At 42.4% G+C, this 15,847-nt stretch overlaps 1 protein-coding gene across 9 annotated transcripts in view; it reads right to left on the reverse strand.

The window, feature by feature from the left end:
• CEP55 (centrosomal protein 55) overlaps positions 1-15,847 on the reverse strand; it is a 352,577-nt gene that overhangs the window by 72,509 nt on the left and 264,221 nt on the right. For all 9 annotated transcript variants that reach the window (XM_044056672.1, XM_044056671.1, XM_044056669.1 and 6 more), the window contains exon 7: positions 6,667-6,792. In XM_044056672.1, the coding sequence (XP_043912607.1) occupies positions 6,667-6,792 (126 nt within the window). The remainder of the gene's footprint in view (positions 1-6,666; positions 6,793-15,847) is intronic.

A 15,847-nucleotide genomic window follows, 5' to 3' on the forward strand; every position in this document is an offset into this window, starting at 1 on the left:
CTCGGTCGGCCGGATTCCAAAGTCTGGGTCCGACGTCGGCTGATGTCGCATTTCTCTCAGACGTCAGTGCGGCTGGAGTATATAAGCATCAGCTGACGCCATTTTCTTCAGTGTTTCTTGCCCCAGATGCCAGGTGCCCTCCAAGGAAGGCTGTAATCAAATTGGAAGACAAAAACAGGATTCCAGACAAATAAGTAAGCAATAAACAGATACACCATAACAGATATCCCCAGCTAAGAGAAACAGGGATTGGAGTGGACCCAAGGCATAGAGGGGTATGGAGGGAGGGAAAATCCGACTGCAGTTGCATATCTATCGGACATCTACATTTATGGTAGGTACAAAACTGTACTATGTCCTTCAAGAATGCAACTGCAGTCATAACATATGGGTTGAATACCATAGCTTAGCTGGGGGAGGAGGAATGCTCTAAGAAAGAGATGGTGTGGCAATCAAACCCTGCAGGACTGCCGAAGCAAAGCCTGCTCTGGATCTGGAGTATAGAGGGAGATTGTAGTGTTTGGAGAATGTATGCACGGAGCTCCATGTAGCAGCTTCTAGAATATCCTTGGTAGGCACCCCTCTTAAGAATGCTGTAGAGGTGGCTGTAGCTCTGGTGGAGTGTGGTCTGACATTGGCTGGAACATTCTTCCCATGGAAGGAATAACAAAATCTGATGCAATGTCCAATCCATTTTGAAATAGTCTGTTTGGAAATTGCTTTTCCTTGTACTCCAGGGGCGTAAGCTACAAAAAGCTGATCAGACTTCCTACTGGTCTTGGTTCTGTCCAGGTAGTAGCGAAGTTGTCTGTGAATGTCCAAGGTATGCAACAGTCTTTCCCCTTTGCTCTCAGGATTGGGGAAGAAAGTAGGCAGGTGAATAGCTTGATTTAAAGAAACCCTGGATACCACCGTTGGCATAAAAGTAGGGTTGGTTCTTAAGGAGACCCTGTCTCTGTGAAAGATTATGAACGGTGGTATTGCCATTAGGGCCTGTAGTTCCGAAACCCTTCTTGCTGAGGTGTTTGCCAACAGGAAAGCTGTCTTCCATGAGAGAAATTGTAAGTCCACTGAAGCTGCTGGCTCAAAGGGAGGTAGAGTCAGTTTTTCTAGGACAAAGTTGAGGTCCCAAGCTGGCACTGGAGCCTTTCTTGGTGGCTTAATGTTCTTGATTCCCCTGAGGAATTGCCTTAACAAAGAATGTGAAAATACAGGTGGATCAGTGTTATATCTAGCTGAAATAGCTGAAGCATGTATCTTTATGGAAGAATAGGAGAGTCCATTCTGCAGCATATCTGCCAAATATTCCAGGATGAGTGGGATGTTCAATAATGATGCATCATGTCCCTTCTTGCTGGTATTCCAAATGCTGAATCTCTTCCATTTTGCTAAGTAGACCTTTCTGGTGGATGGTCTTCGAGCTTCTGTTAATATCCGCTGAACTTCCTTGGAGAGAGATAGATTGAGGTTATTCATGGAATCTCCCAGGCTGTTAACTGCAGCGTCTGAAGGTTTGGATGCAGTGTTTTGAAGTTGTGTTGAGTCAAAAGTAGGGGCCATTGGGGAAGGGCCCACTTTTTGTTGTGACATATGCTCCGTAGTAGAGGATACCAGTGTTGTCTTGGCCAGTCTGGAGCTATTAGGATCCCCTTGGGCCTCTCTTTGATCTTCAGTAATACTGTGGTCATCAGTGGCAAAGGTGGAAATGCATAGATTTTTAGGGAGTTCCAGTTGAATGAAAGAGCATCTATTTTCCAGGCTTGTGGATGATATGTCCTTGAACAGAATTTTTGTAGATGATGGTTGAGGTGGGAGGCAATTAGGTCTACTTCTGGCCTGCCCCATGTCGAGGTGAATTGTGTGAAGATTTTCGGATGTAACCTCCACTCGTGTGGGTCTATGAAATTCCTGCTTAGGCTGTCCGCCAGCACATTGTCTTTGCCTGGAACAAACTGGGATTGCAACTGTATGTTTAGGCTCAGTGATTTTTCCCAAAGATTCATTGTCAGTCTGCAAAGGGGGTAAGAATGGGTGCCCCCTTGCTTGTTTATGTACCACATCCAGTGGTGTTGTCTGTCTGTATCAGCAGATGACCTTGCTGAAGTTGCTGTCGAAAGGCCTCGATGGCATGCATTACTGCCAGCATTTCCTTTTGGTTTATATGCAGATGTGTTTCCTTTGGAGACCATTTTCCTTGTATACATCTGCCCTCCATGTGCGCGCCCCCCCATCCAAGGTCTGAGGCGTCTGTGGTCATGGTCTGTGTTATCTGAGGTTTTTTGAATGACATACCTGTGTTTGCCTGGCTTACCGAGGCCCACCATAAGAATTCCTTTTGTAGGCATGGAATGAGCAGTATGGTTGTCTCTAGGTTGTTGCTGTGCTGACACCATAGGCTTTTTAGATACCATTGAAGCTTTCTCATATGTAGTCTTGCTAATGGCACCAGGAGAATGCAGGATGCCATGTAACCCAGGGCCTGTAGGAATTTCCTTGCAGTCATCTGGGTGAGCTTTGCCAAACCTTTGAAATAATGAGTTAACTTCTCTTGCTTGTCTTCTGTCAGGTAAGCCATTTGAGAGGCTGTGTCTAGATTGGCTCCTAAGAAGGTTATTTGCTGGGATGGCTGAAGTCTTGACTTTTGGAAGATGACTGTGTATCCCAGAGCCTGTAGCAATTGTATGACATAGTTCAAGTTTTTTGTCAAAATCAATTTGTCGTCCGCTTGTATGAGGCAGTCGTCCAGGTACGGGTAAATTTGGATCCCGTGGAGCCTGCAATGAGCAATTACTGAAGCCAGGCATTTTGTGAATACTCTGGGCGCAGTAGATAAGCCAAATGGCAATGCTGAGAATTGATAATGCTCTGGCCCTGCAAGAAATCTGAGGTATCTTCTGCAGCTGTGTCTGATAGGGACATGCAGGTATGCCTCCTTGAGGTCCAGAGTAATTAGCCAAGACCCCTTGCCCAGCATGGGAAGGAGTTGCTGTAGAGTCAGCATTTTGAACTTTGGTACTATGAGAAAGGTGTTTAATGCGGACAAATCCAGTATTGGTCTCCATTGAGTTTCTTTTCTTGGAACAAGGGACAATCTTGAGTAGAACCCCTGGCCTTGTTCTTGTTGTGGAACTCTTTCTATTGCTTTGATCTGAGCAAGCAGAGAAATTTGCTTGATAGCCTCTGCCCCCTGGTTTTGTGGTAGGTTTGGCATGCCTTATTTTCTTGGTAAGGTATGGAAGTGGAACCTGTAACCTTGGTCTATAATGTCCAAAATCCATTTGTCCTTTGTCAATCTGTGCCAATTGTCTGAAAACAGAGATAATTTTCTGCCCAAGGGAGCTTCTTTTTGCTCCCTGGTCAGCGGAAGTAGAGGAAAGTCATTGAAATTGTCCCTGTGGGGCAGGGGAGACTCCTGTGTCACTTCTTTGGTTTGCTGGTTGCCATTGCCGTCCCCTGTAAGAACCTCTGTATTGTCCTCTTCCTCGGCCACGCCTGTTTTTACCCCTTTGAAATCTTTCAGGGTTAGGAAAGGACCAGTTTTTAGAAGGCCAGTTCCTGCTGAATCTGGGTGGCTGAACCTGGAGGAAATCATTGACCGTCTGAACTGATTTTGCTTTTTCCTCGATGGACTTTAACACATCTTTAGCATTAGCACCAAAAAGCTTGTTCTTTTCCAAGGGTGCATCAAGAAGTTTTGCCTTAACCTGATCTGGTAGAGGTTGTTCTTTTAACCATGCATGTCTACGAATGACTGCCCCTGTCATAGCTGCCCAACATTAAGCTTCCAGTGCATCATATCCACACTGCAGAAAGTGATTGCTGACTTGCTGAGAATTATGTACAGCTTCCTGCAAAGACTTCCTGTCTAAAGGTTCAGGAGAGGCCAATGTTTTCTGTAAATCATCTAACAGGTAATCCTGATATTGAAACATATGAAAGAGGCAATTCAAAGCTCTCATAGATAAAGTAGTGGAAGTGTAGACCTTTTTCCCCCATCTCTAATGACCTAGCTTCCCTGTTGGAAGGCAAAGGGTTTTTGGAGATGGATGCTGAAACCCCTTTAGGTCCCTGAGAAATAGTTTCTAAATCAACAGCATGGGCCCTAAAGAAATGAAAATGTGTTTCTGGGACCCTATAATATCTGTCTGGCTTGGCTGGAGCAGGAGGAAGAGTATCCGGGGTAACACTGGAATCAGAGTATAGGTCATCCAAACCATCCAGCACAGGAGGTATAGCCAGGGGCCTGTGTTGGGGCTTGTTAAGGAAGGTTCGAAGGCGCTTTCTGGAATCAGAATATTCCTGGCCTTGCCACTTAAAATGTTCCCTCATGGTATGCAGAACTTCCCCAAAAGAAATGTCCTCAGGAGGGGAGGCCGAGGGGATGCAGTCCTCTGCATCCGAGTCCTCATAGGTCTGGAAGAGCTCTTCCTGGCCATCGGAGTGAACAGAGTCCTCAGAATCTTCATCTGAAGGGATAGGTTCAGAGGGCTCAACCCGGGGCCTCTTATCAGGAGGAGGCTGGGATGCTCTCTCAGGATGGGCCTGTGAACCTCTAATCATGGAAATTAAGTCTGCGGCCATAGTCATGATTTGTGTTTCAGGAGTAGGCTGAGGTAAGGCTTTAACAGTAAGGTGCTTGGTCTTGCTGGCTGCCTTAGCACGTGTATAGGCCTTGATAGACATAGCCATAGGAGGCCTAGCAGCTCCACGTGCAGGAGTGACCTTATCTACAGCAATGGTCTCGGGCATTTCCTCGGTTTCAGTATCCGGTGGAAAATCTATAACTGGCGTCGGTATGGCCTCCGGTATCGGAGGTATCAGAAATGCGGTGTCTTCGGTTCGGGGCGGTGAAATAACAGTCTCAGGGGGAACTGGAGCACTCGCGGTAGGTTTTGGCATGGAGTCGGTGGCAGATGCGGGCTGAGGATGTCAGTCCCGGTCTTTTCGTTTCTTAGGAGTCTGCGATGTCGGAAGATCCGACGGCATCGTATAAGCAAATTTATCGCCGAAAAAGTCTTCAGCGAACTCCGCCCGGCGCCTGAGAGTGCGCTTATTGAAGCGAGCACAGGCCGAGACGTCGTGGTCTGGGCCAAGGCAAGGAAGACAGTAAGAGTGGAAATCCTTATGAGGTATTTGTTTACCACAAGACAGACAATTGTTAACTTTTTCAGTAATTTCTGACATCGGATGAGGCAAGAAAAGGTCCCCAACAGGGTACTTAGCTTTTTTGATGACTTCGGATCAAAGAATACAGGAGCTGACCGACCGGCACTTGCGAACTGCTTCTGCTTCGGGCACCGCGCGGCAAGAAAGACTGAAGAAAATGGCATCGGCTGATGCTTATATACTCCAGCCGCACTGACGGAGAGAAATGCGACATCAGCCGACGTCGGACCCAGACTTTGGAATCCGGCCGACCGAGGGCTGCCTGAGGCAGGACAACCCATATGTTATGACTGCAGTTGCATTCTTGAAGGACATCAATAGATCACTCCGCTCAAGTAAAAGATTACTATTACAGGTAGCAAAAGCCCAAAACGCAGCTTGTGATTCCCTCTTCTCCAACTTCATATCTAAAAATTGGAACGCTCTGCCCCACAATATAGAATCTCATTCTTCCTTAAAGTTTAAATAAATGCTAAAAACGCATCTGGCAGGTGCATGGCTAGGCTCCTGCACCAGCCCTAGTTAATTCACCCTCAGTTTCTTAAGATATCTAACCTGCTTGTATCAACTAAACTACCAAACTACTAATACTAAACTCGGTATTCTGACATTGATTTCCCAACTCCTGTTCATTCTGCAATACTATACAACAACAAGACTAAGCATTTCTAGTGCACTATGTTTCTCAAACCTAGACTTAGTATGTAAAACTACAATAGGACTTTTAAGATATCCCTTATAGATAAGTTTATGTATTGTGTTGACACCAAAAATCTACAGTGTGGCGTCATCTCTGACCACATGTTATATAACTGGTAAACTGATTTTTTTTCTGTATATACTATAACCTGTACCTTTCATCAACTGGATTTACTGTCACACTTTCTGCATCACTGTAATGTACATTGTATGTTGTTATTGTCATTCTATTTTTCGAACTGTAGTTTGAATCTTGTTTGTGGGCGACCACAGTGGTGAGTGTTGCCACCTCACAGCAGGAGGTTCTCTGGTTCGATTCTCGGCTGGGGTGCCTTCTCTGTTGAGTCTGCATGTCCTCCCTGTGGTTGCGTGGGTTTCCTCCGGGTGCTCCAGTTTCCTCCAACATCCCAAAGACATGCTGTAGGTGTATTGGATACTCTAAATTGGCCCTAGGTGTGAGTGTGTGCGTGTGTGTGCCTTCTGTGGAAGGTTGGGCGCCGGGCTGGCAACTTGACACCGTAAAACTCCACTGTCAATTATGAGCAGACAGGTGAACCGCTGTAGTGACCCCTAACCGAGAAAAGCCGAAAGTAGAAGAAGTTTGAATCTTATTTGTATCTGGTATTTGTATCTTATATTTGCAGCTTTTCTCCCCGGGACTCCGATGAAAAAGGACCCATGTTCAGTCAGACATTCCCGGTTACCAAATGCAAAATAAATAAATCCTGTTTGCAGTCATTTGTGTTTTACTTCTACCGAGCTTCAGCAAATTAAGCAAACTATTCAAAATGTTATACTTACAAAAGTCTCCAGATGTGTTCTCTGTTCTCTTTCCTTGCGTAATTCCTTCAAGACTTTATTTAACTGACGTTGCAAACTTTGACGGTCAAGCTTTTCATTTTCAAAGTCAAATGTGCAACTTTGCAGCTAGTTAACAAGAGGAAAAACAAAAAATGTTGACGTACGAAACCAAATCATTTATATAAGAAAATGTGTAACTCATTTACAGAAACAACTTGATGCATTAACTTGCAGTTTAAGGCTGTATAGGGATAGTATATGAAAAATTATACAACACAAATGCTTTTTTTTTTTTTTTTTTTACAGGCAGGTAATACATACAGTCCTGGAGACCATTAAGGAGCCTAGTCCAATTTCCCCAGTTACCCAGAAGCTCTCGCTGGTTAAGCGACTTGCTCAAGGTCATCTAACAGACAAATGAAGACTGCAAGAAACAAATCCTGTATTACAGGAAGCACCTTGCTAACAGCTCAGTGCCTTAATTCTTTTACTAAAAAAAAGGAAGGTCTGTCATTCGCCAGTAGGCTAAAATGCAGATGTACTTCTCAAGCAGTGATGACAGATGCACTAGTGAAGTTTGAAAACATTGTGCAAAACACTAAAACAAACAAAAAAAAAAACAAAAAAACAAAAAAAAAAAAAAGAGCACAATGAGTAATTTTTATGCTCTTGAACAAATCAGGCACTATAAAGAGGTATTTTTCGGTGGGAAACTAAACTATTAGGATTTGCTCTTATGATATCCTCAGCACAACTCATATTTGTCTCCTTCATATGCGTGGAAATACCTGTGCCTTTGGGTAGTGTAAATCATGGTGTACACTAGAGGTCATAGCCAGCATATGCACCAAATAGTTTGACACCCTGCATAAAGTGAAGCATAAAAAGATGCAAAATGAAAGTCATGTACTCAACATAATAAATCTGGGTTGCCCATTTCTCTTTCCTCGATGCACAAGTCTTTTGCTCAGCCTTTCGTCACTCTCAAGCTTTGGCTCCTGTGCTCAGGCTCCTCCCCTTAAGCATAACCCCCTTGTGCTGAATGAGCTACCTCAGATAGAGTTTGTCCAGCTAGAAGCAGACAAAAAGACAATGTCTAAAGAAAAAGGAAGAAACCAGCTGAGGTACCCTATCTTGAAAAAGAACCTCTGCGAACCAAGGCCACGACAGCCGGAACAGTCTGGGGGACAATATATAAATTAGAGGTGAACATATAGAAGGGGAGGGGGGTTGAGAAAGGATGGAAACACGGATCTAACATTATGAGGAGTACTTACTTAGCTTTTGTACATAATGATGTCTATTCCATCTGTCCCTCAATGTATGGGACACAGTCCCCTGCTGCTTTAACACTTGGGCGGTCTTATGGAAGGATATTCTGGAATACAGCCGACCCAAAACATTCTCTTCGCCTGGACTTCATGTCCAATTTGTAGTGTGGAATGAAGGTGTGAGCCTTGGACTAGGTAGCTGCAGCATAGATGTCATTAAGAGGTACTGGAAAATAAGGCAGTAGATGGCTTAACAGATCTAGCCAAGTGATCTTTTGGAGGTGTAAGCAGTGACACACTTGTTTGTAAACATGACCGATACAATCAGAAAGCCAACAGGAAAGAGTCACCTAAGATACTGCCTTTCTCATCTTAACACAGGAGTAAGGCAAATTGGTCGGTCTTCCTTGGGGGGGGGGTTCTCCTATGCAAATAAAAATGTAACTCGAAATAAACAAACACTCAGGAAATGTAACCTGTATTTGCCTTTGTGCAAGAAATTTGGAAAAAATACTGGAAGATTAATCGATCGACTGAAAGATATTCAGAAGCCACTTTGAGAAGGGAGGTTGGTTCTCAAGCACACACTGTCTTTATAAAAAAAAAAACAGATAGAGCATGAAGCTCAGTAATTCTTCTGGCAGAGAGAATAGCAACGAAAGAAAGTTTTCCATGATAAAAAGTTTAGATCAACCTTATTGGCAGGCTCAAAGGGAGGGCTAGTCAAACTTGGTAACTCTCCATGGGGGACAACAGCTTTCTAAACCAATCTAATGCACAAACTTCTGATCGGAGGACGGACCGAAGACCTTTCTTCCACAAGTTTGTTTTTGGTAGCTGCTGTCACTACTATGGAATCTCCTGCAGGACCCCTTGCTCCAATAAGGATGATTCTCAGGGGCAATGAGGAATTTACCCAGTTTGTTGGAGATGGGTCCAGCTCCTTCAAAGCCCCCTTAGACTTGAGGTCCATTATCTTGTTGGCAGGTGGGATCATCCAAGATATAGGTCATAACCTAAAGCCTTGAACACTGGCTTCGCCAAAGAAGGTGGCTTGGGTGGACCATCCCCCTTTCTGTTTAAGAAGTTTTAAGGATTTATCTGAAAGAAATCTCCCCAGGGGATGATCTGGGGAACACTCTCCTTCCTCACAGTCAATATTAGAAGTGACAGACTCTTGAGGGGAATACATGCATCTCCTCTTGCTGGTATGCTACTTATGAACCCTATTGATGGGTTGGTTTGCGGTGGACTCTGAAGCCAAGATGGGCTCTCCCACTAGAGCTGGTTTGAGGCTCCTGGTAACTGGCTGTCCTAACAGGACAAGAAGAGTGGGATCCGGACCCTGAGAAATCCTGTTGGGGGAAGGTTGCTTTGGAGTTCAAAAGGGAAGTCTTTTCTCTAGGTTGAGAGAGCACTCTTTAGAAAGCCTCAAAGAGTGAGCTTGAAACAGATTTGGGGAGCCTAGCCTTAGGAGCTGAAACACCCAGAGGAAACTCAACCTGGGATTCCATGAGGCCTGGATCTGAGGCAGACATAGGAGTTGAATTATCTAATATCAAGGCTCAAAAAGGAAGGAATTGTACCAAATATCACAGCTCCTTACATACCCTGTCAGAGTTGGTGATGACTACTCGGCCCAAAAACTCAGAAATTTCAGAAGTGACAATCAAAGAACCCATCAATGGTGAGGAAGAACAAATCTTCGGTTTTGACTCAGACCTACACTGATGCTATACAGCAAATTGGAGAAAATGCATTTACTGAATGAGGGGAAGAAGCCATTCCCCTGCATCCCTTGGTGGCTGTAGCCTGGAGAACCCCCAGCTGGATCAGAGTCCGAAAATATCTCATCATCCTGTTCACAAATGCTCAAGATTCCTGGAATATCTGGTAGACTGTAAGGATGAGGCAGAAGACAAGGGCCTAGGGAGGTGAAAAGACTTTTCCTGTAACATGGGAGAAAGCAGCCTAGGGGAAATCAGTCCTGGTGAGAACATTATTGGTGGGGTGACAGATCCTATAAGGATCAGCTCCAAAAAGGAGCATTGGTTCCAAGGCTTTAGCAACTTTTAGCGCGGGAGCCAAAAAGGGTGTGTGCTCCAGAGATCTCAAGATCTTGGGTCTTTCTTTTTCTTTACTCTTTTCTTTAGACCGCTCCACTGATTTCTTGATAGGAGACACAGGAGTGCTCAAAGAAGCAGGATGGGTACCTTCGTACCTTCCCCCATGGTGGCTGGGAAAACCCTTTCAGGATTAGCTTATTTTGATGCTCCAGTGCTGCATGATGTCCAAAAGGTTCACAAATGCTAAAAAAATGTCTCTATATGAGCAGGGCCAAGGCAATAGACCTACTTGGCATGAGCATTCGAATTAGGCAACTTAGGGCTACAGGCCACACATTTTTTTTAAAGCCCAACAGTTTTTCCAACATATCAAAGCACAACAACAAGAAAAGCAACAAGAAGGAGAGGAGATTCGTATATTTTTATGCAACAAGGGCTCATTGCCCTAAGAGCAGTGATGAAAAACAAATCTCTAAAAGGGGAGGTAGAAAGAGAAATAAATATATATGGCAATGAAAGAAAATTAATTTATAAACCACCGAAAACCTGAGCACTAAAAGATCCATCCTACACTTATGGTGGCAAACGAAATCTGGAGTAGCTTGTTCAGCACAAGGGGGTTATGAGGGAGGGTAAGAGCCTGAGAAATGAATTCAAAGCTTGAGAGTGGTCAAAGATGAATCCAGCCCAGATCTGAAGACCCATACATTGGAGCACAGATGGAACAGACAATATCAGATCAACATATACAATTATACACTCTGACAACTTGCAGAAATAAAAAATCCATGTGTAGAATCATAGTGGAAAGGCTGTTCAAATGCATGGAGTCAATTAGATGGTAATGAGCCACCAAAAGCAGAAGTCCTCACCATTAATGTGGTCCAAACATATCAATTATACTAGAGTTCAGAGGCCTCTTGGAGTGAACAACTACTGACAGAAATCTCACACTGTGAAATTTAAAATTTCCTTTGCAGTAAAAAAAATCAGAGAAAGCTCAAAAGGCAAGATCTCAGAACACAAAGTAATTGAAACAGAGGTCTCAAAAAATGCTCTGCATGGAATTAGGGATAGAGAAATACTGTTTACTGAAAAAGTATGCACCAACAATTAAGTAGTTGTAACAACCGCCCAAAGTAGTCATTCTTGAAAGAAATTAGTTAGCAGTTGTGCCACTGGTTCAGTGGCTTGTAACAGTAGCATTTTCCTAATCACTTGATGGGGAAAAAAATGAAGTTAGCAATTTACTTGGGAAGGGTTTGCTTAGCTATAGCCAGCCCTCTCCGCCTTCAGCAAAGGAGATAAACAAGTAGTTTGGTCTTTCTGAGCTCATGTACTCTCTTCAGTACACACCTGAGCTAGTGGGACACATCTGGGGCATAAAACAGTCACTGTCTCTCTGATTCTGCTCCCACAAAAAAAAAAAAGAAAATGAACGTGTTGGCTTAAGGACAGCTCTAATGCCACCTTCAAAACAACAGTTACAAAGAAAATCTATTTATTCGTCTGTTTACCGGGAAAGTTTGACTGAGTAGCACCCATTTTCAGCAGAGACCTGGGGAGAAAAGCTCCATTTTCTTACATTGCATTATACTAGGTTCCAGTCAAACACAGTGTAGTTACACATTTCTATTTAAATTTATACAGAAATAGTAGTTACATTTACACATTCAAAGATTTTACAGAGGTGGAAATTAAAGGATAAGCACACGTGCAACTTAGTAGATTGTACAGGCAGCAGTGAGAGGTTGAAAATATTATGCTTAAGGAGAGTATTTGGAGACTATTGCACAGTGAACACAAAAGTTTTAACTTTGTGATGAGCATGTGCGGGACTAGGACTGGTTAAGCAGTGGTTTAAAACTACTGAGCTTGTTGGAGTGTTTTATTTGTGTGGGGATACTATTCCAGAATTTAGCAACATATTGGGAGTAGACAGTCTCTCCTGCAACATTGATTTTATTACTTACAAATAAGTCAAATCATTTACTAGAACAGAGGTCCCTTACTGGACAGTAGGGCAGTAAGCAATAAGTTTTGTAGTGCAAGCATTTTTCTGGATGAATGAGTTTGTGTGTTGTAGTTAGCTGTGAATATGTTAAGACACTGTGCAGTTCAAGCCAGTTTAATTGCTTCAAGCTGACAATGGTGGGTCCTATGAGGGAGACTGGTGGCAAATTTTATTGTTGCAGGAGGCAAGTTTCTTTGAGTATTGTTTAAGTAAGCAGTAAAAAGGTGGTGGATAGAGTTTTTCTTGCAGTATCTGTGAGGAATCCATTGATCCAATAAAGGAAGCCTAGTTTCTGGTGTGTAGATTTAATGGTGAGCAGTATATGGTGGTCACATTTAAGACCGTCATCTATAACACCTAGAAGTTTACTGTGAGATGCAGTTTTAATTACAATATTATTTGCTGACTTTATGGTAAAAGGATTGCTTTTGATTTTGGCAACTTTTTGAGGTGAAAAGCATTAACTTAGTTTACTTGGGGTTGAGTAGGAGGTTTGATTCTTTGAGCCAGGTTTCTACAGAAGAGAAAGATTTTTGGATAATGTCTTAGAGCTCATTTATTGTTGAGGCCGCATATATTAATGATGAGTCATCTGCATACTGAACTAAACTAGCTTGGTGAGTGGAAATGTGGAGGTCATTAATAAAAGTATTAAATAATAGAGGACCTAGGATAGAGCCCTGAGGGACGCCTGTATTTACTGGTCGAAAGGATGAATAGGTTTGTTTCCATTTAATGGCTTGCTGCCTTCCAGACAGGTAACTAAGGAACCACAACAAAGAGTATTGTTAAAGTCCTATCGAAGAGAGTTGAATAAGCAGTTGCTGGACTGAGACAGTAGCAAATGCTTTTGACAACTCCAAGAACGCAGTGGACACAAGTAGACCATTGTTTCTATGTCAGTTTATTATACTGGTAAAATGTAGTAGAGCAGTATTCGTGCTGTGTTGGGGTCTAAAGCCATGTTGCTTTTCTGCTGACAGCAGGTTATTTGAAGTTGGGTATTGCATCAGTTGCATATGGATGCATTTCTCTATTTTGGATAGGGGGAGAGAATAGCTATTGGTCTGTAGTTATTCAGCTCTGTAGATGTGCCACCTTTGTGCAGTGGTATGATGTAGGATTTTTTCCACAGTGATGGGATCTTTCTGCTAAGGACCTATTAATTAGTATGGACACAGGGAAGACTGACTTCTGCAGCCATTTTTTGGCAGTCTGATGGTAGTTGGTCTACAGCTACAGAAGTAGTTTTTAGTTTAAGGAGCAGCTTCTTTACCAGTGAGGTAGGTACTGGACTAAAACTGAAGAGCTCTGGGTGGTTTTGACTGGACGGGTAGAGTGAGGGGGGCAGATGTGTTAGTGTATAAGAGATACTATTGGCTGTACAAAGTAGGAATTGAACTGTGTGTGGATAGAATCTGTCATTGTCTGTTTTTGGAGAGGGACATTTGGTCTTGCTATGATGGAGTAGTTTATGTAGTGATGAGCAAAAATCTTTGGGTTGTTTATAGGTTTGTCTTGTAGGATGGAATAGTATGATCTTGTGTTACATGGAGTTTTGCAAGGTTTCTAAGATGTTTAAACTGCTGTAAGTAATTTGAGTTCTATTTCTATACCAAATTTTCCATGCTTCATCCCTTTTTATCATGAGTTTTTGTTTCTTTTGTCAGCCATGTTGCAAGGTTGGACTTTTAAATTGTGTTAGGTCTGTAAGAATACGCTATTAAAATGTTCTACAGTAGTATCTAGCGGCATTGTTTTAAGTACGCTCCAGTTACATATTTTTTTTAGTGTTTCATTGAAAATAACTTTCCTGTAAATTGGCTGCATTTCATATCTGATTACAGATATGTTTATCTAGGTTATGCGGAGTTCTGATAGCATAAATTACCACATACCAACATATGCTGAGAGGCAGCTTACTTTTGTTAGTCTGGTGTGTTTGTAAGAATCCAGGCTAATGTCGAGCGTCTTCCTGAAGTTTTACTGATTCTAGTAGGTGTGGTCATTAATGGTCTAAAGTTGTACAAGTTGATGGATTCAGTGGGGGTAGTGGAATTTATGAGTTGTCAGTCTATATTTACGTCTCCAAGTATTATAGTTTTGTGGTTAATTTGATGGGATTTCCAATACAGGATTCTTTCAGCCGTATCAACTTTACTCCCTGGTGGTATATACATTGCTGTTAAAACACAACTTCCCTACTGTTGATTTTTAGGAGTAGTGTTAGTAGCTCAGCATTGTTAAATCTGGGTATTTCCTGTGGAAGTAAGGTAATGGTTAAGGAATTTTTTTTATAGATTGCTACACCACCTGCACGCATGTTTTGTCTGTCATGCCTGAGTATAGTGTATCGGGGAGGGAGGGGGACTACTCGCATTATCCTTTTTTCTTTCTTTAACCAGGTTTCAGTAGCTATGACTATATCAGGAGTTATGTGGCAAGACAGGCATTTATTTCATGGATTCTATTGCATATACTTCCTAGGTTCATATTTAATAAGGTGAGTTTGTTTTTTTTTTTTTTTTTTGCCGAGATGCATTAGGTGACTGGTTTACTTTGGGGTTGGAAGTGGTGGTTTTAGGAACAGTGGGCCCTGGGTTGAGATGAACATCTCCGCTCATTTTTTGAATTGATATTTTATAGAAGGAATTGTTTGGCCACTTATATTTTAGTCTTAGTTTGATATTTGACTAAAATTTGGATGCTTAGTTTTGAGACATTTATAGAAAAATAAATTCTTTGTTTTTAGCAGTCCACCGTCTCCCTTCCTTAAGTTTATTTCTCTTGTGTAACCACTTTTGAGTTCTCAGCAAGTAGTTTTCCAGAGCTGAACTACTGCAGTCTGGCTTACTTTGTCTCACTGATTGCTGATCTGGGGGGGGGGGTAAGCCTTTTGGTCTTTGAATTTCACAGTCCACAGAAACATTTGCATTTTACGCAATTGCTCAGTCAATGTTTTTACTGTTTTCACCATTAGTCAGGTCAAGGTGATATTGGACTAGCTCTCCTACTAAAACTGTCCTACAGCAACAAAATCAAGACATTCATCTACTAGCAGGATGACTTTTAAACTGCACTGTTCCTTTTGCTTCTCTCTCAGCAGATTTGTGGCCGTTTATTTTGTCACTGTTTTTTTCAGTCTCTTCACAAGTTTTCAACCCACTTTGTTTGTCTTTGCTAATGCCCGGGGGCTCACACTGCTTCCCTACCCTAGTCCCAATTCCAACCCACCCCCTTCTTACTCTGCATTTATACTTCCATTGCACTAGCCACATATTCCTCTAACCAATACCATCAGTTCCCTCCAGTAAGAAAACAATCAATAAAATTACTCCCAGAAGTAACACCTTCTCTAGTTTACCACCCATGACACTCTCAAATTCCAAATCCTTGCCCACTATACCTATCAAATTACATCTCTACAACCAGCCCAGTACCCTCCTAACATTTTACTATCCTAATTTACAATAAAGATAAAACCCAAGTTAAATAAGATGCCCCTAACTCAGATTATTTTACTGTTCTCCTCACTCTACTAGTCTTTATCACCAATTATCAAATCCACCTCCTTCAAATACTCAGGACTTCAAACAGTCCTCACAAAGAATAGCAACATCTACCCAGCCTGTCTTTCTCCATAACAGTTCTCTAGTTTTTCCACAGTTGAAGAAAGTACCAATGGGACTGCTGTGATCTAAGAAAATGGAGCCATTACAGTGGACAAAGTTCTTTGTTTTAGGCTGCCATAATATTCATAATTTACATACAAATATAGCCCAAAGACTGGTGTTCAAACTGCAGATGTCACTGTTTTATACATATCCGCT

Source organism: Protopterus annectens, chromosome 14.part0 (genome assembly GCF_019279795.1).
Source record: "Protopterus annectens isolate FY-2018-M chromosome 14.part0, PAN1.0, whole genome shotgun sequence".
In the NCBI taxonomy this organism is placed as follows: Eukaryota; Metazoa; Chordata; order Ceratodontiformes; family Protopteridae; genus Protopterus; species Protopterus annectens.